Raw genomic sequence first — 22,788 nt, 5'->3', positions numbered from 1 at the left:
ATGAATGTACTACCAGTAAAAAATAAATTAAATAATTCTAAGGGGATTTAAAAAACAAAAAATTAGTCTTGCATCGGCCGGGAATCGAACCCGGGCCGCCCGCGTGGCAGGCGAGCATTCTACCACTGAACCACCGATGCTTCATGCCGAATGTCGACTTTTACGCAATACAAGGCTGAAGTTGAGCTTGTGTTTCGTAGCAAGCAGCTTTGTCAAGCCAGTGCTGCCTAGTTGTTAAAAAACGACTATTCACACAAAGGCTGCTGAGCTTTAGAGCTTATATTGTATGTTAGCGAGACTTCGTTCAGTTGTTTCCGTGGTGTAGCGGTTATCACATCTGCCTAACACGCAGAAGGCCCCCGGTTCGATCCCGGGCGGAAACAGCAGAGAAAGTTTTTTTGCAATTTCTCAACTTTTTTTTAGGTCAGTAGTTTTCATATTTTATCACTTTTATTATGAAACGCAAGTGGCATAAATAATTAGTTAATAGCTTCATGTGCAGTTTATTTTGCAGATTTAGAGGAAAGGACTTTGTCATATTATATCCACCACATACACATACACACTATATGGTACAATATCGTAAATAACTTAATAAATTGCGCTGGGTATTGCCCAATGCGGAGCCTTGGAATGCATTTGAAAATGCCGGGCACGTATTCAATCACAGCAATGGCCACACAAAACGGCGCTATATCAAAATTTCGTCCAGCGGGCAACGTGCGCGGTATATAAATGGAGCAATTGAAGTGGAGCGACGGCCCATCACCAAAACCACCCACCACCCCCAAGCGCAGTTAATGGGAAGCTACTCGTAAAGAGCTTGTTGTACGAGCATGTGGCTAGTTACTTGACTGGATATTATTGACGCCGTAATGTCAACAACTGCAGCCATGACGACGACAACGATGACAACGATGACAACAATCAAAAGAATGACAACAGCAACACGCATTATAATAAAAATCGGCAGCAGCAGCTAAAGGCAGCCAATGGCAGCGGCAGCGACAGCGACAGGGAAAAGCCTGTGGCAGTCAAGCATGAAAATCTGTAAGCGAAAATATTTCGCCACATTATCTACATGGTGTGTAAGTGGTTGTAGCTGTGTGTGTGTGTGTGCGTGTGCGTGTGTGTGTGTTGGGCGTATTATGATCTCTCCCACACCATTATGTGCCGCACCATGGACACTACAGAGTACAGAGTGGCGTACATGGGGCGGCTAAAAGATACGGCTGCTGTGCTCTGCTGTGCTGCTGCCTTTGTGTCTGTGCCTGTGTCTGTCTGTATGGCTTTTATGCATATATATGTATGTACTATACGTGTATGTGTTTTGTGAGTGTTTTGTGTGTGCGCGCTTCTGTTAAGCTTGCGCGCGCACACACTTTGCGTCACAAAAGTGAAAAGAATTTGGCACACTGCTGTGGCAAAAAGGAGCGGCATAACCGACTCCTCAGGATCCAGGATACGCTACTTAACTTAATATTGTCTTAGTTTTGATTTCCTAAAAAATACCAAGTCAAAAGAGGCAGTTAATACTGTCAGCCATTCAGAAGAAAGCTTTGCGATTCGAACACAATTTTTTATTTATTTTAAAACCATTTATGAGTGTTATGATCAAACGATATTCTTAATATTAATTGAAAGAAAAATAATAATAATATATATTTATTTTTTTAAACTATTTTATCGACAAACAGAGCTGTTGATTTGAGAAAAAAAATCAAAACAATGCAGAACTTATACTAGATAAAACTAAAGAAAAACAAAGCCTATAGAAATAACAAAACTGTCCAATTTTATTTGCCAAAAGGACACAAAAGAAAATTAGAAGAAAAAAAAGCAATACAAGATAAAGGGGAAGTGTAGTTGAAATATTTAAAAAATAATATTTAAGTAGAAAATAAATCCAAAACATATTAAACAAATAAATAATATTCTTAATCACATATGAATTTGAATATATTTCAGAAAAATAACAACAGAAAATCATTACTTTGCATCAAAAGAAAAGTTTAAAATTAAAATTCGCTAATAAGAAATTAAAAAATAGAAAGTCGACTAAAACCAAGCGAAGCCATCTTTTATGTAAGTAAAAGAGAAACAAAATAGCAATTAATTTGAGGTGAGGCCATGATTTTATATAAGGTTAGGAACAGACCCAAATGTGATGTGAAAATGGAAAAAGGTTATATTAGTCATTTATTAGTGTTCTAATATATTTTAAGCACTCTCCAGTTGAAAAGGTAAACAATAAACGAGTCATGAATAGAATCAAATTTAAATCAATAACAATTCTATATAAAACGGTATTTGTCTGTATTATAAGGGATAACAATACATGTGTAAGTAATAATTATAAAAGTAAATGAAGGAACTAAAATATTAGAAGAAGACTGATGCAGAAAGGTCAACCACAAAAAACATAGAACAGAATAAACAGTGAATAGATGAAAATTAAATTGTATGTATATTTAAATAGATCACGACACTGTTGCAAAATGTATGTATTTAAAATAATACTTTATGTTTTAATATGTAAAAACAGAAGCATAAAATTAATAATTAGATTGTCAAATAAATTAAATGAAAAACTGGCTGGTTTTTTCATTTTTCCCTGTTTTCCAAACAACAGAGGTTGTCAATTTAGGCCTCTACCAATAATAATTAGTAAAACGTTTTTAAGACCGCAAAATAATTTCTCAAAAGTGAATTTAAAATATTTCAACATGTTGCAAGCAAAAATCTGGCTTACCCAGATGATGTATTTAATTTTTTTTCGATCATCTCAAAAGTCAATTTAAAATATTCAAACACGCTGCAAGCAAAAATCTAGCTTACTCAGATGATGTATGTAATTTTCGTTTTTGATCATCTATTATAGCATGCGATTAAAAATGACATGCATACATATTATTATTGAAATAATAATAACAATATTAAATTAATTGAATTAAAATGAATGTTTGAAATATAAAACTTAATAGGCTGAGTAAATCAGGCCTTTTAGAATGTCTAAAACGGGGTGAAAGCTATTAATGGGAGAGTTAAAAAGTACTTTTGTGATATCTATACTTTCTGAATATATATGTTGGTCTATCTACGGCAATAGTTCCTGCTTCAATTGTTTGCTTAGCTGCTCGTATGTAGGTCATGCAGATGGCGTTGAGTCCTTGCCCAGATACCATGACCAATGCGAAAATTCTGCTAAAGCCAAAGTCAAAGGCAATGAAGGCGGCACTGGAATCTCTGCCGCACACAAAGCTATAAATACAAATGTTCGCACGGAGCTTCGCTTAAAGCAACATTGTTATCCTAGTTCAACACATCGTGGCAAGTGAAAGCTGAGCGGTAGAACGCGCCTTAAGACCCCAAGTGACGTGGTTAAGACAAAACACACACAAAGCAGAGCCAGATACTATACGTATATATAACACCGATAAATGTGAGTCAGAGTGCACTTGATGAGAAAGTAACTGTAGTTGCTGCTGTTGTTGTTGTTGTCTGCATGAAAAAGTCAATGGGAAGAATTGATTGTGTAATACTTTAAGTGAGTGGCAATAACTAGAGCCGCCTCAAGGTCGCAGCTGACGCCAACTGTTGACTGGGTGGAGGCGAGGTGGGGTGGGGGCCAGGCATACGCTATCAAATTGTAGCCTTTGTGTGTGAAATCGAACCCTTTAAACATACTCTCCCTACACACACATACATAAACACATATGTATAAATTTATGCCTTTTAACTTGCAGTTGTTAGCCACAAAAACCGCAAGCAAGCGAGCAAGCGAGCCAGAGCCAAGACGACAATGACAGCCCCAAGGAAGCAAGTGCAACAGTGCCTGGGCCTCAGTCTCGGCCTGAGCAACATGCTGGCCTGGCTGCTGCCATTACTGCTCCTGCTGCTGTTGGCCGTGCCGCCGCAGCCCTGCGAGAGCCGCTATCTGCCCACAAGGTCGCACGGCGACGATTTGGACAAGTTGCGTGAACTGATGCTGCAGGTGAGTAAGTGGAGCGATCGGCCAGTGGAGCGTTCGAGCAATCGCAACCAGTTCATTATTACGGGTCTCACTACTGCTCGCATGCCCTTAACTTACTGTGCTGCTTTTCTTGCCTGCATTATCTGTATTTTTGTTTTTGCTGTTGTTGTTGTTGTTGTTTCTGCCTTTTACACGTATTTTTGGTTTGTTTTCAGTGTTCGCTTTTCTGTTGTCTTGGTCGATATAATTAACTAAATTAAAAGAGCCAAAGCGTGGTATTAAGTTGCAATTATGTCGCCAATTATTGAGGTTTTATTTTTAACTTGTTTTTGTTTGCGTTTGCGTTTTCATTGGCATTTTGCCTGTCCGCATGTCCGCCTGTCTGCCTTTATTACGTCATCTGCTGGACAGCAGCAGAGGCAGCACAAAGACCCGCTTACATATAGGGTTACAACAGTTAACAACTAAGTACAGTCTCACCTCAGATTGGGGTCCCCCCTGTTGATAAACTCAACTCAAATGCCGCCTAAGTACATATTTGGGGACTCCAGACAATACACAAATATTAACATTTCCAATACTTACGGACACTATATGCATTTGTTTAGAAATTCAATTGTGGCTGAAAAAAACAACAACATTTTTAACATTTCTTACAATAATAACTTTTAGAAAATTGCCATTCTATTGATGTTTGAGAACGGGAATATAATTGTAGAATTTTTATTTGTTTTTCAAGAATGTATCACGTTCAGTTTAAATTCTTTAACTATATTTGAATAACTTTTAATCAAATTGTAAAAGAACTTATAGAGAGAATTGAATATGAAAACAAAATTTAAATAATGAAAGGCCTAAATTGCCTTATTGACAAAAATACAACAAGCCACACAAGTCAAATGGCAAGATTATAAATTAAAAATTGTGTCTTAACAAAATCAAAAAAATACATAGATAGTAGTATAAGTAGATTTTTTTTAAGTGTTGATTTTATTTACAAACTGTTCTTGTTTAGGAGAATTATTAAATGGTTCCAAAATAAAATCAGTTATTTATAATAATAATAAAAGCTTAATGGCAAAAAGAATAGATAAAACAGATAAATCGGCACATTTCTGTGACTCAACATACGGCTATATCGTTTCGTGGATCGAGTGTTTGCCATATAGAAGGCAGTTATTTATAATACTAATAATAAAAGCTTTATGGCGAAAAGAATAGATAAAACAGATAAATCGGGACATTTCTGTGACTCAACATACGACCATATCGTTTCATGGATCGAGTGTTTCGCACAAAGAAGGGTGCACCAGAAATAACTGACCGTTCCCCAGGGTTGTGTGTTGTAGGTCCTGCCGGGCCTTAAGATGTCCTTATATAGCAATAAGGGCAAAAATTATACTATTTTTATACAATTTCGTACACATTTTTTCAAATTAAGCCAGTTTTGTTTGTTCACGATTACTCCCATGGCATCGACAACTTTTTTACACAAACTTAACCCTAAACAATTTGTTTAAAATATTAATATAACTTCTTAAATGTCCTCTTTATTTAAAAAAATGATCCGTTTCGAAATACTTGAAACTATTATTTCAATTCAAAAAAGGTATTTTGCTTTTAAAAACTTTTCAGCAAGAACAAAATGAATATTTCTAAAATTATAATTATGGAGTTGATGAGAAATTGTGATGATGAAATTATGATGAAATTCAAATTGATAAACGCGGCCTTAGAAATGTTTAAGCTGCAATAGAAAAACAAAAGTGTTTTAATTCAAGCAAAGTCCAACATTTTAAGAAGTTACACCAGAATTTTTAGAACATATAGCTTCTTTATATACATTATAGCACATTTTATCAATCAAAACATTATCTTAAGCATAATTAAGTTATTTTTTTAGGAGAATAGGTTTTTGGTTTATTACTGCAAGGCTTTGCTGTAATTTGGTGTTGTTTTTTGTTTTCAAATTGAACGCTTCCTTCTACCGTTTTTTTCTGTAACCAGGAGCTCATCTGACCATAAACCACATTATTCAAATATTGTACTCTAATTAACAACTGACCAAACCGCCATATGCGGCTCGACTGTACTCGCATGTAATGGGCTAACTACTTATATATATACATAGATATTGCGCCTATATAGTATGTACAAGTATGTATTATCTGCCCACAAATGTGCCCAAAGTTGGCTGCGTGTGCAACCGTTTCACGAATACTTCAAATATTTCGCAAACATTGCCTCAGACTGACCGCTCACAATTGCCAGCACTGGACTGTGGACGCAGACTTGGAATCGGCTTCAGCTTCAGCTACAGCCTCAACTTTAGAGTCGATGGCGATTATTGCGGCAGAAGATGAGAGCTGGAGCCTGAGTCTGTCTCTTGGTCTGAGTCTGAGTCTGGTGCTCAGCTGTGTGGCATATTTAGCAAGTCTTGCTGCAAGCTGCCGAGTTTCCTGTTCTTTTTCGCAACAAACAAAAATGCGGCTCGACTAGGGGGCCAGGCATTTAATGGATGTGCAGCGTTTCATTTCATATCATTTTTTCTTATTTGTAAGTGTTTATATTTTTTTGTTCAAAGTGCAAACAGCTGCAGCTGCCAAGTGTAAAGATTGCAAGTGCAACTGCAACTGCGACTGCGACTTCATTTTCAAGCTATACCAAACAGTCATAACAGCGCCTGCCTGCCTGCCACAGACATTCCACTCACGTTTGCTCTGAGTCATGGCAGTGCGAATCAATAAGTCGCTGACGTGAGACGCTTGACAGGACAAACAGACAGATAGCCAGACTGAATGGCTGCGACATGGGGCTTTTGGCCGAAATGCCAATGGCAAAAGGCAAACAAATGTCATTGGTGACGTCGCCGGATGCTGGTGCCGATGCTGATGCTGATGGGGCACGTGAGTGAGCGGGCAACCACCACATAACGACACCATCAACAACAAATGACTGGGCCAAAAGCTGCTGTCAGAAATCATTGAACCATCTCGAATTAACAATCATCGAGTACCAATGAAGCAGCCCACAACCAGCCTCCTACACAACAACAACAACAACAGACAGAACTGCGCCATTGCTAATTGATCTTAGAAGTTCCTCTCAAACCAAACTATCAGTTCTCTATTGTCGCACGAAAACTTTTAGTTTTTATTGAACATAAATGCCTTTTTATATTGACGCGAATTTAAAACAACTTTCGCTTTTATTAGGGCGCCTTGTCAGCTAAATAATAAAAAGGAGCCGCCATTATTGATTATACAGCTATTTGGCATGACTTTTCTCACAATAAATATAGTCATTAGAAAAATCATTAAACAACATGAGTAAAAAAATAACAATAAGCAATGTTAAACAATTTATCCGATAGAATTATCAAATATTAAAATTAATTTAATATTTTAATAAACTCGTACTAAAAGTATTTACATACCAATATTGTTAAGCAATATAAGAATCAAGTGACGAGTTTTTAAGCAAAAGAATACAAACATTTTGTAGTGAGTCTTCAATGAGCTTCCTCTTGCGCCAGAGAATATTAAAATACTTGCTTTTCTTCTATATTATTCTTGTAATTTAATATTGAGTGTTTTGATTTTATTGTCTTGTTTTGATTTTCATTTGCTTATGTTTTAAATGCGATGATTTTTATTTTATATTTTTATATTAACAACTTTTTTCTGCGAATCGGGGCATAACTGTCCCTGATGAAGCATCACCCAAAAGTTTAGCATTGACATTAACTATGGTTTTACCTTTATGACTAGATTTTGCATTATATGGTGGAATTAATCATACTCAACATGTATTTTCTCTCTTAATACCTTTGAGGAACCCCGGATATTTAAATACCATGGCTAACATACAATAGACAATGAAACAAAAAGAAATGTAATTCATCCTGGGACATTATTTGCAAACATTTAGAGATTACAGGATTTTTACAAAAAGTTAAAAACAGTTTTAGAACTTCTCGCATTATTATTTTTTTTTTAATTTAATAGGTTTTTTATGTTTTATTTTATAAGTTTTCTGTCACAAAGAGCGCTTTGTTACTCGATAAATAAATTCACTATATCTAAAAATCGATTTAAATAAAGTTCCGTTCCGTTATTGGCAAATTCAATCAAAGATGTTAATTCATTTTAATTAAATAAAGAGTTTTTCCGTATTGTAGTGACTACAATATAAGGAATGTTTAATACAAATTATAATTACTGATATTTTGCTTTATTATATTTGTTTATATGTGAAAGGAAATATTTAAACGTATGTTTTTTTATCTTGATAGCAATCCATTATTTTAGTAAAAGTACAATTAAACACGAGCCAAATCCTCAAATCGAAAGTATAATCTAATGTCTCTTGGCTATGAACTCTATAGAAAGTGAAGGGGCAACATTTAGTAATCTAATCAATTGTTGTATATTTTTAAGAAATGATTGCAGGTTTTTCATAATAACTACAAGTACTTGCGGTGCTTGACATCGCAGACACAGATAAAAGCCGAGTTGTTAGATAACATACAAGTACGAGTGTGGCACAAGTAAATGGGAAGTAAACGCTTGTTATGGGTGAGGCAATCTATTATCCCACACAACTCGTCTATTCTTCCAATACATAGCACACACACATGGTTTAAACTAATCTGCCAGTCACAGCGACCTTCCGCCCACACCCACACATCTGGTTGACAATCTCTGCTGCTCCTCTCCCCCCTCCCCGGTCTCCTCAGCCTGCAGCCTGCATTGTTATCAACAGCACGCAGAGAAGCAGAGCGCAGGGCAGCAGACTTTTAACGCCAGCGCTCAAATTAAACTGTCAAAATGGGTCGGTTAGTAAATCTTGTGGCTTGTGTGTGTCTGTGTGTTGTTGCTGTTGTTGTTGGCGTTGCCGTAGGCCCCCAACAGGAGATGCTGCAATGAGATAACGGCAACTGTGAGCAGCAGGCAGCAAGCGGCAAGCAGCACCAGCAGCCACATACATACTACTAGCTGCCTATTGCGATAACAAACATCGGCATCGTGTGTTTCTGTCTTCCTTATGGGAGCGCAGAGGCAGACGCAATCGCAGAGTCGGGCTATTAATAACTAAACACAGAGCCAACGAGAGACCAAAACAATCTTTTAAATTAGCAATAATATAATTACTTGGCGCGAAATTGTTTTAAGTTGTTGTTGTTGTTTTTTTTTTTAAACATATTTTCTTTCTTCTTCTGTTCACACAACGTTCGCCAAAAGACAAAAGCAAAAGACGTTATCCGCACCACCACCAGCCGAAGAAAAGAGGTTGCCGCAGCTGCTGTTGGCTCTGCTGTTGATAATTACACGACAATACCCCCCATTAACACATTTTCAGTCATCAGCGCTCACATCGGCCCAAAGAAGTGGTAGTTGTTGTCGTCACTATAGTCGTCCCCGACACCGACAGCGACAGCGACACCGCCGACGCTGCTGCTACTGCTGCGTTACAGATAAAGTTCAGTCGATTTAATGATCCACCAAAACTAGTGACGAACTTCCCACGTCAAGACGAGCGCCCTCCTTGAAGTCGACGACGCACAATGGGACACATACCGTGATTACCAGATAAGCAGCATGTGATTCCAAAGAAAGAAAAGCTTCTATTTTCCCAGATTAGTTTGCAATAGATGTCGATAGAAAAGCAGCATGTTATTTTCTCAGATAAGTTTGAAATACAAGTAGATGTCGATAGATAAGCGGCATGTGATTCCAAAGTAAAGTTTTTATTTTCTCAGATAAGTTTGCAATAGATGTCGATAGAAAAGCAGCATGTGATTCCAAATTCAAAAGAAAGTAAAGCTTTTATTTTCTCAGATAAGTTTGATATACATGTCGATAGATAAGCAGCATGTGATTCCAAATTCCAAAGAAAGAAAAGCTTCTGTTTTCTCAGATAAGATGTCGATAGATAAGCAGCATGTGATTCCACATTCCAAAGAAAGAAAAAGCTTTTCTTTTCTCAGATAACTTTGCAATAGATGTCGATAGATAAGCAGCATGTGATTCAAAATTCAAAAGAAAGAAAAGCTTCTGTTTTCTCAGTTAACTTTGCAATATATGTCGATAGATAAGTAGCATGTGATTCCAAATTCCAAAGGAAGAAAAGCATCTATTTTCTCAGATAAGTTTGCAATACATGTCGTTTTATTGCAGAACTGTGCAAAGTAAGCACATCTGAAATTAACACTAAGGTCTCTCTAAGGTGTCCCATAAATATATCACATAATATAATTCTTTAACCCCTTTTCAACTATTTAAAGTATCTCTCTTCTCTTTTCATCTATCAACAGCGTACAAAAAGGATCGCATTGTTAGATAATTTCTGCGATGTTATATATATATACTATATATTACGAAAAATGATTAAAATTATGGGGAAATCATCTTTTTTGGGTGAAGACTCTCAGACTGAATTAAAAATCTGTATGACCTGCGTGTGGTATTCTTAACATGCCGTCTAAGTAGTCGGTGAGGTTGCGAGCTCGCTCACCAAGTTTTCTGTGCTTTCCTCAGAGTTAAAGCTTAGCTATAAATCGTGCCCCACACAAGCTAGCTCAAGAGTCGGATCGGTCTGAACTGATGATGATCTCTAACATTTACCTTTATACCTCTATATGCAGTCCAAGAAATCGGTAAGGTACGGGGCTTATGCAGTACCATTTCTTGTTTAGCCACAAACAAGCTAGTTCTGGAATCAAATAGCACTGAACTTGAAATACATTTTTATTCACTTATAATCAGTACTGATAAAGTCTTTCAAAGAACTCACGAAAAAATTCAGTAAAGCTGGTAAAATAGCAAAGATTGAGAATTAAAAATTCGAGGAGCTTTGTGAATTGAAGTTCAAGATGAAATCTTGAATCAAGCTGGTTAATGTTTAAAAGAAACTTATGTTGACCATTTTAACAAAGTTTAACGTGGTTTTCTACCTACAAAAAACTTCATTTTTCAATTATTACTTACAAATTGTATAAGAACTCCCTGTTTGATGCTTAAGCATCAGATTCAAAAGCTTATATTTTGGCCAAATTGTAATCGTCTGCTTCCACAGTGCGAGGCGTTGAATAAATGAGATTTCAACAGTATTTTTGAGAAATAATTCGCACAACAAAACAACACTGTATGTTTAACTCTTTTTGTTTGCAGATTTTGGAGTTAAGCAATGAGGATCCACAGCAGCAGCAGCAGCAGCAGCAACTACAACAACACCCAATGCTGCGTCTGCGCAATGAGGCCAACGTGAATTCCCTCGTACCCCAGCGTAGTTCCAACTCCGGTTGGCCTCAAAAGCTCGGATCATTAGACTCAGATGCCTATGGACGCTATTAGACAACCGAAATAATGCTGAAGACCCCCTCTGAAAACAAAGATGATATGAAAAATGCCACCCAAAGGTTTTAAACAAAAATTCTAAAAGAGCGAAGAACGAAAAACGAAGAAACTAATAAGAACTAATGAGGTTCCTATGTTAGCACAATAATTTTAAACTTTTACATTATATGTATATTACAAATGTATTTATGTATGAATATGTATATGCCCCAAAACAGCAGCAACAAATGTTGAGCTCTTTTTATATAGTATTAGTGTTGTATTTGTTTTTTCTTTTGAGGCTCGCGTGAAGACAATTGTAAATATTTCCCCCCCAGAAGTGGGGGACGCGCGTGCATGTTTTGGCATGAAGGCTGGCTATGAGTTTTAAATAAAATGAAATATGTATGTACCACATACCTACTTACTTACATAGTTAAAGTGTTGAGGCTAAAATTTGGTTGTTAATTTGTGGCACTAAATTAAAAGAAGCCGCCGCCACTGACCTTCAAGTGGCGTTACAAGTTCAGATTCAGATTTCAGACCTCAGTTGCTGGTTCATAAACCTCGACAGCCTATTTTTAGTTCGGTTTTATGATGCGATATAAATATGATGTAGCCATATATATGTATATATATATATGTATATCTAAGTATATATGTATGTACATCGGCCTATACTTACAATTGTACATTTAATTGTTGTTAACTTGCGTTATTAAAACTCAATAAAAATCATTTTCAATGCAAATTACATTTTTGTGCGTCAGAGTATTACTAAGATCTGTTCGGCCGATATTTGTGTTATGCAACAACAAATTTACATCATGCAACAAAACAACAACTTGCCGGCTACATTTGTAGCATGTTCACATGAGCTTTATCTCAATTTACTTTTTCTGGGCAACGCGTTGGCGTTTTCAAGTGCAACTCTTCACAAATTAAAACTAAAAAGTGCGCAACGCACTGCAACGATAGCCATCGGTCCCCTCATCTCCCTCGTCCACTCGCATACGAGTATAACGGTTCGGGAGCGGTGCGGGGGACGACGACCTGTCAGTCACACACAGTAACAGTCAGCCGATGGCGACCTTAGGAGAGGGACTGCGACTGTGACTGTGACAGCGAGAGAGCAATAGCGATAGCGAGAGTGAGAGCTACTCTACTCAAGCGGTCCGGCGACAAGTACCGTTTGGACGTTTTGTAAACTTGTTTATTACTGTTATTGTTTCAGTTTTGTTATATGTACACAATTTTATTATTTGTTACATAAAAACAAAAACGAAACATGCCTCTGGAATGCGAGTGAGAGTAGCAGGTCAGGGTGCAGCGAAATGACGCCTTAGGGCAATAGAGAGAGAATAATTATAATTCTGTGTGTGTGTACACATATTCATATAAATAAATTCTACTAATAAGGCAATCTTCACAGAGAGATCTTTGTCAAATAAGCTTTGAGCTTCTTTCCAAGCAAGCAAAACATTTACTCTCAGCTAGAAACCTTTGATTGAAATGGATGCAAATACCAAATCGACAATATACATATGTATATATGTACAAGAGACTTCTCAAAATAAACTGAACTTATTAAAAATGTGAACACCTCATTAATATTTTGGCAACATGAGTTTATTTTATTCGAAATTATAAACTTCCTACCCAATACCACGTTTTGCACGATAAGAAAGCATATCGACGTTTTGGGTACTTTCGAATGGTTGTAGAAGCCTTTTGAAAAACTTTGATGTCCTAAAAACACTTTGCTTTAATGAACAAATGCAATTACCAGAAAAAGTAATAGTTACACTGAGCCAAATCAGGAAAGTGATTTATGGTTAAAATCTGAATTTTTATCAAAAATTCAGACACAACTTTCGACCGATTAGACGAAGGGTTATAGCGCAACAAGCGCCAACTTCTTTCACGATGTTCGGGTCAAATACCAAACACTTCAAAAGAACAACAAAAAACACTGTACTAACCAGGTGGAACGAATATCACTTTAAATCATAGAAACGAATCAACATTTTCTTCACTTTCGACTTCTTCACACCATTTTTTTCGATTTTGCTGTAAATTAAATACATCACGTTTATTTTAAGAAGGGGAAACGGAACTACACAGCGTACTAATTGCATTACTAAATAAATAAAATTGTGATACTCTAAAGAATCATTTCATTTGTTCTTTTACAGAAAAAGGCGTCATTAAGTTATTTTGTGATTTTATTTATTTCTAAAAGATCCTTTTAGAAAAAATTGTGGAACACAGACTCCGAGATAAAAAAGTTTCTGCTAATGTTTAAATTTTTCTGACAAATATTCTTTGCAAAAAAAAAACTAATAAAGCGTTCACATTACACATACTTGTATGTATATACATTATTCAAACTTGAAGCAAAAAAAAAGACAAAACAAATTAAAAATTTCACTGATTCAGATATGACTGCCAAACGTAATTAATGTGAAGAAAAACATATATTCCGTGCTGGATAACATACTACCATGATACATAGTGCAAGAGCCGGAATCTGTTGCATGACAATTTCTGAGTGAATTGAACATTTAAAATTATATTTTCCCATCAACAAAGCGGACTAGCCATGCTGCATCTATTGGGACACCCGCTCTGGAGAAAATGCTCCACAGTAAGGATAATTGGAATTCAAAAGATTTGGAAATAAAAACGCGCAATGTAGAAAAGGTCCCACCCTGAAGTAATACGGCAGTTGTTCTTTTAATATAGAAACGATTTTCTTCTTAAGAGTTGTTTTCACGTTATATTCATATGTATCAATAGCTTAACAATAACCAATAATTCCAAGCATTTTTTATAGCGAACAATAAAATAATTTCATCAGTGCAAAAAGGTATTGCCTCTTTGTGGAGTTGTTATAAAAGACAATATGCGTTAAAAGTTAATATGAGAAAAGAAAGACTTGTTCAATTTGGCAGGCGTTTCCATTTTTTTGACAACCATGATAAGCTGTCAATATTTTTAAATATCAAAATATGAACAATAAATTTAAAGCGAATGAAAACATGATTTTACTAACACCATAATGGCCAGACACCTAAAAAGTCATGCTTTTACAACCAATCTTATTCATACCATTTTGACATATTCGAATAAAAAGACACCTCAGGGTAAGTCAAGCAAATCTGAGCAATCTACATAAGCAAGATTATTTTCATATAACCATTGTTCGGCTTAAACATTTGATATTTTTGGTTAAAACCAATGTCAAATTGATTTTAATTTGCTTGGCTCTATGTAACGAATATGTAGACCCACCCACAATTTTGAAAACGTAGCTTAACGCAGTATAATGACAATGAATAGCTATAGTACATAACCACAAGAAACCAATTGACAGCTATGTTGCGTAAAATATCATAAAAAGTGCATAATTAGGATCGCTATTAAGCCACCAATACTATAATTACCAATACGAACAAGTTTCTCGCCCTCACTGCGCCATTTCTGTAAAGTTTTCTGTCCACAGAATTCGACGTTCGAATTGTAAAATTTTAAATTAATATGTTTTGGATTTAAAAAGGTTCGTTTTTTTTTTTGTTCACATTAATATGAAATATTTAACAGTTTATTCTGAGCACACAACACAAGATTCAACATTTACTGCTCATTTTAATATGATCGTTATCTTTACTGATTTAGATTGGTTATAGATAGATAAGATCCATTCCTGTTGTTCTCTTTCCACCATACAAGAGCAATCACAAACGTTGCTTCGGAGAAAAAGAAATGAAAAAGAGCGTAGAGCACTTTCTCTGCCACTGCCCAGCACTAAGCTGGTGGAGTTACATTGCGCAAGGGCAACCAATTTTAAACAAAGCTTATTGAGTTACCAAATATTTATATCGTTAATATACATATATATCTATTCATCAATATATGGAGATTATAAAGCATCACAATGGGCTTCTAAGCCCTAAGTGGGTGTAAGCACCAACGCCCCAGCCATTGGAACCTAACCTAACCCCCTACATGTACACTTCGGCCATATAACAATAATTGTATTATTAAAGGTAACCAAAAAGGCAAAACGACAGGTAAATGCCCTATCAACTTATATTTTTAAATTGATCCCCACTATCACTTCCCAAACACGCACAAAAAAATCGCATATGTGTATGGTAAGTTTTCTTCGTCGCAATAAGCTAACCCGCAAACACCTTTTAAGTCCTGTTGCTCCTAAATTAGTGAAGCAATATTTTAACATTTCCCAACTGGTAGCACAGCCACATCTCCCTTTAGTTCTTCTAATAATCATTTTATAATTATCGGTAAGTTTCTTAAGTTGTCAAATCTAATAGCTTCCATTATAGCTGATCTATTAAAATAAATTATATATTGTTAAATCAGCTGCATCTCTGTAGATATCTATGGCTTATTAGCTTAGGCTTGGACTGACACAGCTTATCTGTAATTTTAATTACTTTTAAGCTACTTATTTATAAATAAATAGATGACTTAATATTCCTGCTGCATTAGTAAATTATGAAATATTTAATAAAATACTATCACCTACTGCTACTGCACTTAATTTACTGTCATTGCGGTTTTTGCTGTTGACTACTAATCATTACAGGAGTGTTGCTGTGCATGTACATAAATAAATAAGTATGTATGTATGTACATCTGTACATTTACAATACTCATGTTGCAATGATAATTTACTCCACTCAAGACAAATTCGATGCTTGTGATGAGCGATGAGCGATGAGCTATGCGGGATGTACGATGCCAAAATTAAGGAAATACAAGGCGCCGCAGATGAACAACAAAATCAACATAAAACATAAAACACAGGCCAAACACTTGCCATTTGGCTAACGGCATTATAAACGATGCGGTTGAGAAAAAGTGACAGTCGCCAATTTCAAGCTGAAGCTGACAGGCGCTGGCACAGGCGCAGCCGCAGCCGCAGTTGCAGTTACTGTCGCAGTTACTGCTGGCAGTTGTGTGTCGTCCTCGTTCGCCGCCGGCTGGTTGGCTGGCTGCCTGCCTGCCTGCTTGCCTGGCAATGATTATGCCATCCATCGCATTAAATTCCGGCAAGCGCAAGTTGCTCTTTTACTTAGTTATGATAAAGCACCGTTTGCGACAACAATGGACATTGGCAATAACATTTATTTGCACAGGAGTTGGCCTTAAGGATTTTTTTTGTTTTGTTTGCACATTTTTGCTCATTGCCAGTCATTGCCATGCCAAACAATGTTGTGCATCTGCATTCATGAATTTCTATTTCCAAATGCCTGCAACTTGTCGAGTAGCAGTGGTTGCGGGGAAAAGTCGGGGGAAATGGCTGCCAATGCCACACAGTCGATCCGATCGTCGACGGTCGATGGCTGATCGTGACGCCATGACAATCAAAGAAAAGTTACACGTAACCGTGGTAATCATTTTCGTAAAAACAAATACCAAATACGAAAAACAAAAGTAAATAAATAAAAACTCTGAGCAACTGCGATGGCAAGTGTCGTACCCCATCTCATTGGCAAATGAGATTTCTATGCAGCGTCCCTGCCTCCCTATACCTTTCGACAGTTGTTTGGGGTCGTCGCGCATTTTAAAGAAAAATGATTGAATACACGTAAGAAAAAATAAATGAAAGAAATTCAAATCAAAATATTGCATTATATGTTGACGACGGTGACGGTGACGGTGATGGCGATGGCGATCGCGATGGTGACGCTGGCAGCAGCAAAGGCGACCCAACAAGAGCGTGAAGCTCATTATGATGCTTCGTGGCCAAACGGACAGCAATTACAAAAGTAACAGCAACAACAACAACAACAATAATAATAACAATAATAATCGGCGCATCTAAAAAACACAACAGAGCACATCGTAAGCACAAAAACAAAAGGCGGCCGAAGAGCATGAAGAAATTAAATCAAAGCGTTTCCAAGCCAATCCAAAAAGTTGAGACAACAAACAGCCCAGGTTACAGGCAATAAGCACACAGATCCAAGCAACAACAACAACAAAAGCAATAAAAGCACTAAACAAAAACAACAACAACAGCAGCAACCACAGCTTCACCAGGCCATGGCAGAGAGTGTGAATCCATTGAAATTGAAAGTGAATCGTGCTACACGATCCGGCGATCCTACATACTAGTCGCATCGTCTTCGACTTCGTCTGCGTCGTCGTCGTCGTCGTTTTCATCTTCTTCGACTTTTTGTCGCACACACAGACACACACACAAACGCAAATAACCAAATGACCAAAATAAAAATGAAACAAAAACAACTAGCACAAACGCAAAGGCTTGTGCACACACACATAGGTGTAGACAGGATGTTATCTGAGAGGGGATGGAAGATGAGTGAGCATTCTTAAGCCACTCTTTGTGCTCTTTTCCCCACTCTTTCCCCACTTCCACACACATTCCAAAGTGGAATCAGTTACTCTTCATTTTATTGATCGAGATTGATTTAGATATTTTAATTTTCATCGATAAAATAATTTATTGATAATTGATTGGTAAAATATATTTTGAATAACTACACCATTTCAATTGATAACAGCTCCAGCTCCCTCTTTTTCCATCTGATTTATTTTTCATCTGTTTATTCCATCTCCTTCTTTTGCTCTCTTTGTTGATATATCTTTCGATTGTTTGTTTTATTCTGGCAATTATTATAAATTGACAAATATGTTAATGAGAATTTAATAAATACAAATTCAGAGACTTACTGATGTTATTTAACTACCACTAATATCAAGATGATGCTCTTACTACAGGTGAAGGAACGAGTAGAGAGGTATAGCATAACCGATTCTTCACAACCTAAACCTTCGCCTGTGACCCATATATCAAAAAAAGCAACCAACTTTTAAAAAATAAAATTTAATTTTTCAACATAGTCTCCTATCCATTTCATTGGGGATAAATCAGCTCTCACAAAAGACGTTTTGTCCTGTCGCTAACTGAGATATCACTAATTTATTTTCGATATTGTATTAACTTTGATTGAATAAAGAAAATCAATTTAAAACACTTTTTAACATTACTGTGTCGTGGCTTTTTATACAGCCTCCTTAAATTCAGACATCCAAAATACTCAACCAACGTTTTTAATCATGTTTGAACCGCTTATACGACATGCCGACATGTCATGACATGACAAAACGGACCCAAACCCTAATTGAGAAGTGTCAAGACCGACAGACAACCATTAAATTTCGCAAATTAAATTAAGTTCGAGCTATGCACATTTTTCTTCTCTTTATATTCCAAAGAAAAAAGACATTAAGATCAATCGGTTAGATAATACACAAATACAACTAAAGATGAAAAAAGTAAAGATTGAAAAAAATTTTTTTGGCTTTTCGTTGTTCAGCAACATTTTAGTCAAGTTCTAGGCTATTGTCCTACTTTGCCTAATCGGGGCTACGTCCATGTGTAAACACACGTACACTATTAAAAAAAAAGAGGTTAATAAAAAGGAAACCCGAGAAATGGTCAGCTAGGAGAGTCACAGATCAGTCGCCGCTGACGCAGACGCAGCTGCTGCTTCTGCTTCTGCCGCCGCAGCTTCAGCTTCCCCCTCAGATGACTTGCCAGCTGTTGAGCATGGAGTGGCTACAGTTGTTGTTGTTATAGTTGTTGTTGCTGCTGCTTTATACATTTCAATTTCTTCATGGTTATGTGCTCTTTGCCAACTGCTTCTTCAGCGCGCACTGCCATCGTCTTCGTTACTCTTGTTTTTGTTGCTGCTGTTGTTGTTGTTGCTGTTAATGCTGACTGCGCAGTCGCGCGGCTTCCACTGGCGCTGCCGTCTTTATTTTTACTTAATTTTTATTTCACGCGCTGCGCTGCTATAAAAGAAACTGCAACAATCGCTGTGGCATGCAGTAAGAGGTTCCGCGTCGAACAAGCAGCAGCAGTAACGAGTCCATCAGTTCAGCAAACACTCAATAGTGCCCAAAAATTTGCACCAAGTGCCTAGACTAGTTCACAACAAAAATCTAAATTCCCCGGTCCAACAAAACAAAATGCAGCCCAGTTGTGTGGTATGTTTATAATTGTTGTTGCTGTTATTGTAGTTGTTGCTGTTGTTATTGTTATTGGCTGCTGCCCTTATAAAGTGAAAGTGTGTGTCAAGTGTCCAAAATATTGATTGTCATTGTTATTCTCGTCCAAACGCTTCAGATTGTGCTGGTTTTGGCCGCCGCATCATTGGTGGCTGCCCGCCCGGAGCCACCACGTGACACGTACAGTGCACCACCGCCGAGCAGCTATCAGCCAAGTGGACCCAGCGGCGGTTATGGAGCACCTGCGCCACAATACGGACCACCACAGCAGCCACCGGTAGTGCACAAGCATGTCTATGTACATGTGCCACCACCAGAGCCAGAGTATCAAGCACCCAGGTAAGTCATTGAATAGTCTACTACGATTCAGGTGGGCAAGAAATAAAGGGGCAAAGAATAAAAGGGCAAGAAATAAAAGGATTTTCAAATTCCTTCAAATAACCCATACTGAGTTCTTCACCAGTTTAATGCTATTCGCAAATATTCCGAACCAACTGTTTCAGCTATTTAAGCTTCGACTTTTATTCGTCCTAGTCTGTGCAATCCCAATTTCTTTCAATATTTTCTACTGACAAGACCCGTTTAATTGGCCTCTATAATGATCCAAAAATAGTAGCCTGGCTATGTGTATGAAAATCATAGCGAATTTTCCTTGACTTAGTATGTTGAAATGCTAAATCAATATCTCGAAACGATATTTCAAACACCCTAATTCTCTTCTGCGTTCTGAAGTTGCCAATAATCCCTTCTTATAAAATTAGGTGCTGAGCAATTTCTAAAAGTTTATCGAATTTATTCTAAATTGTGTAAAACATAACCTGTAATCAACCATAGCTTTCCATTATCGTCCTTTAAAAACGCCTCAAACGCCTAAGTTTGTATAAAAAGCTGATTTTGTAAATCACCCCAACTGGATCGTAACCTCATTTAGATCTAGACCCATTCAATTATAAAAATGATTCTGTAAGCCGATATTATAATTGGATCTTGGACCCGACATATTGCGTAAGGAATTTCAAGAAAGCATCTTAGGGCCAACAAAATGATTCCCCTATTTAGTAAACTAAGAACTTAAAGAGAGTTCGCCACCATTACATTTCTCCTCTACCAATTTCACTATAAATTCTACTTGACCTAGTAAGTAGCTCTATTATTAAATCTGATTCTGTATTGTGTAAGGCGGTAATGGAAAAAGATTTTCTCTGCTTTTGAGCAAAGCATTCTGTGAAAGCTGAGACCAGAGAAACCCACATTTCAAACTTGTATATTTAATTCTGCAAGCTATGTACGCATGTATTGAAAACTTCATAAGTAGCTTCAAAGACTCCTCATTAGGATTAAGGATTCTCTATCCATATCTTCATTATGTACTTATTATAAAATGTTAAGCCAATCTAACCTAATCACCTTAACTGATCAAAAAGAAAGCCTATACATGTTCTGAAGAGTCCTGCCGAAGAATTAGCCTCTTCAGTATGTTGAACTAGTTAATAGGACGTTGCAAGAATAACTCAAAACTAATAGATTGGAGTCCTGCCTGCTTACTGACTTAATCCTATTGTTGTTATTGCCAAAAGCTACGCTAATGATATTGGCATGCGTAAAAGATCGTCGTCAGTTCGTGAGTTGGCCGAAAACCAAGACACAAACATTCCATTGCAATGAAAGAGGGATGAGCAAACAATTTATGGCTGATTAATAGTCGCTTTAAGTGGCGATTGTGGCGCTCGTAAATTTCTATCTTTTACAGCAAACTAGCGATCCCGCGCATATTTAAAGTACGAGTACGAGTTTGTTTGTACAGGCATTGCAAAATGCACCCCAACGAGTCGGTGATCATCTTACGCTGCTCAGCTATGGGGCCGCCGCCATTACCACATCGTGTTTGGCATTATCATTTATGACAGCCACAACATTTTTGAGGGGTACACTGAGCACATTTTAATGCGAGCCAGGAAAATTATTTAACACATACATACGCAGACACGAAGGCTATAACTGTGACCATTGCAAGTAACTGTATGACTATTTCTGTGCTAGTCTGTCCGATTGTCTGTTTTGCCATTACTTTGTCGTCTTCTTTCTTAAAGAGAGAGAGAGAGAGAGAGCGATACATACATACAAGTAATGTTAATTACCAGAGGAAAGATATGGTGATGAAGATCGCCAAACCGTGACTAAAATGTTACCTAAGTTTTTGCTTTATTGTACCATTTCCAAGCTAATTAGCCAGCCCAGCTGACTGACTAACTGCCGCTATTCCTGTCCCTGTCCCAGCCCGTTCCGTATATACATATATGTATATGTTCATAGTTGTGTGTGTTTCTGTGTGTGTGTGTGTGTGTATTTGCGGAGGGTCGCAATTACCATAGCATACATTTTATATAAGCCCTAAGAGTCAGCCAAGCACCGCAAAGGTGGGCGGTAATTGTGACAGCTTGTTGGATCGCAGCAACAGTCATTGTAGTGGCTGTTGTTGGTGTTGTTGTTGCTAATGTTGTCATAGTCTTATTACCATTAGCTGGATAAACAAGTTTTTGGGTCGGGTTCGGGCTTGGGCTTAGACTTGGGCAACAATTTGAATTAATCGCTTCGCTGCTTGTTCTAAACCTATGAATACCTTCACTTATTTTTTGTTTACTTTCAATGCAGAAAACCCCTGTATGTGCCACCACCCCAGAAGCACTACAAGATCGTCTTCATCAAGGCGCCCTCACCGCCCGCACCCACAGCACCAGTCATTCCGCAGTTCCCACAGAACGAGGAGAAGACCCTGGTCTATGTGCTAGTCAAGAAGCCGGAGGAACAGCCCGATATTATCATTCCCACGCCTGCACCAACGCAACCCAGCAAGCCAGAGGTCTACTTTATTCGCTACAAGACCCAGAAGGAGGAAACTGGTCCATATCCCAACAGCATTGCGCCTCCTCCGTCGGAATATGGAGCCCCAGGCGCACCTCCCGCACCCTCGGTGCCCAGCAGCTCATATGGCGTGCCCGCAAACTAAGCCCCACACATGTCCTGACCCATTCTCACATCCAACTGGACACGTGTTCAATCTCTCTCATGGTTTCCAAGTACAAGCCACTTTTTCTTTTTGTTCAACGAATCTATTTTGTTAAAGCAAATCATAAAAGGAAAAAAATCGACTTAACGTGTGACAAAGTTTACGAGCAACGAACAACGATCAGCGAGCGAACGAACAAGCAATATCATGTTCCCCATGGTTGATGTTCTTGTTGTTTCTTAAATAATATTTACCTCTAAAGTTGTTTCTAATAACATTCTTCATAGGCTGTTTGTTTCAAATTGTTTGTTTTGTTTAGTCTTAAGTTTTTCTTAGTCTCATAAGCATGCGTTATACTATACATATATACACATATGTATGTCCCCAATCCCAATCGCAAACAT

General features: G+C 37.3%; 2 protein-coding genes and 2 non-coding genes across 4 annotated transcripts; 3 read left to right on the top strand and 1 right to left on the bottom strand.

Annotated features, from left to right (window-relative positions):
- Positions 1 to 69: 69 nt before the first annotated feature.
- On the bottom strand, positions 70 to 140 carry Trnag-gcc. The gene has a single exon. It is a non-coding gene; the product is annotated as a tRNA-Gly (tRNA).
- Positions 141 to 310: 170 nt separating this feature from the next.
- Trnav-aac lies at positions 311 to 383 on the top strand. The gene has a single exon. It is a non-coding gene; the product is annotated as a tRNA-Val (tRNA).
- Positions 384 to 3,284: 2,901 nt separating this feature from the next.
- On the top strand, positions 3,285 to 12,064 carry LOC115631650. The gene is made up of 3 exons (XM_030528461.1): positions 3,285 to 3,442; positions 3,747 to 3,994; positions 11,146 to 12,064. The coding sequence occupies exons 2-3, from the start codon at positions 3,803 to 3,805 to the stop codon at positions 11,326 to 11,328; spliced, it is 375 nt and encodes a 124-aa protein (XP_030384321.1). The 5' UTR covers positions 3,285 to 3,442; positions 3,747 to 3,802; the 3' UTR covers positions 11,329 to 12,064.
- Positions 12,065 to 19,338: 7,274 nt separating this feature from the next.
- LOC115631196 (extensin) lies at positions 19,339 to 22,384 on the top strand. Its single transcript, XM_030527887.1, has 3 exons — positions 19,339 to 19,356; positions 19,496 to 19,716; positions 22,030 to 22,384. The coding sequence occupies exons 1-3, from the start codon at positions 19,339 to 19,341 to the stop codon at positions 22,382 to 22,384; spliced, it is 594 nt and encodes a 197-aa protein (XP_030383747.1).
- The last annotated feature ends 404 nt before the right edge of the window (positions 22,385 to 22,788 follow it).

Source organism: Scaptodrosophila lebanonensis, unplaced genomic scaffold (genome assembly GCF_003285725.1).
Source record: "Scaptodrosophila lebanonensis strain 11010-0011.00,11010-0021.00 unplaced genomic scaffold, SlebRS2 tig00001412-arrow-pilon, whole genome shotgun sequence".
NCBI lineage: Eukaryota > Metazoa > Arthropoda > Insecta > Diptera > Drosophilidae > Scaptodrosophila > Scaptodrosophila lebanonensis.
Note: the sequence above shows the minus strand (reverse complement) of the source record. Positions and strands in the feature narration are given on the sequence as shown.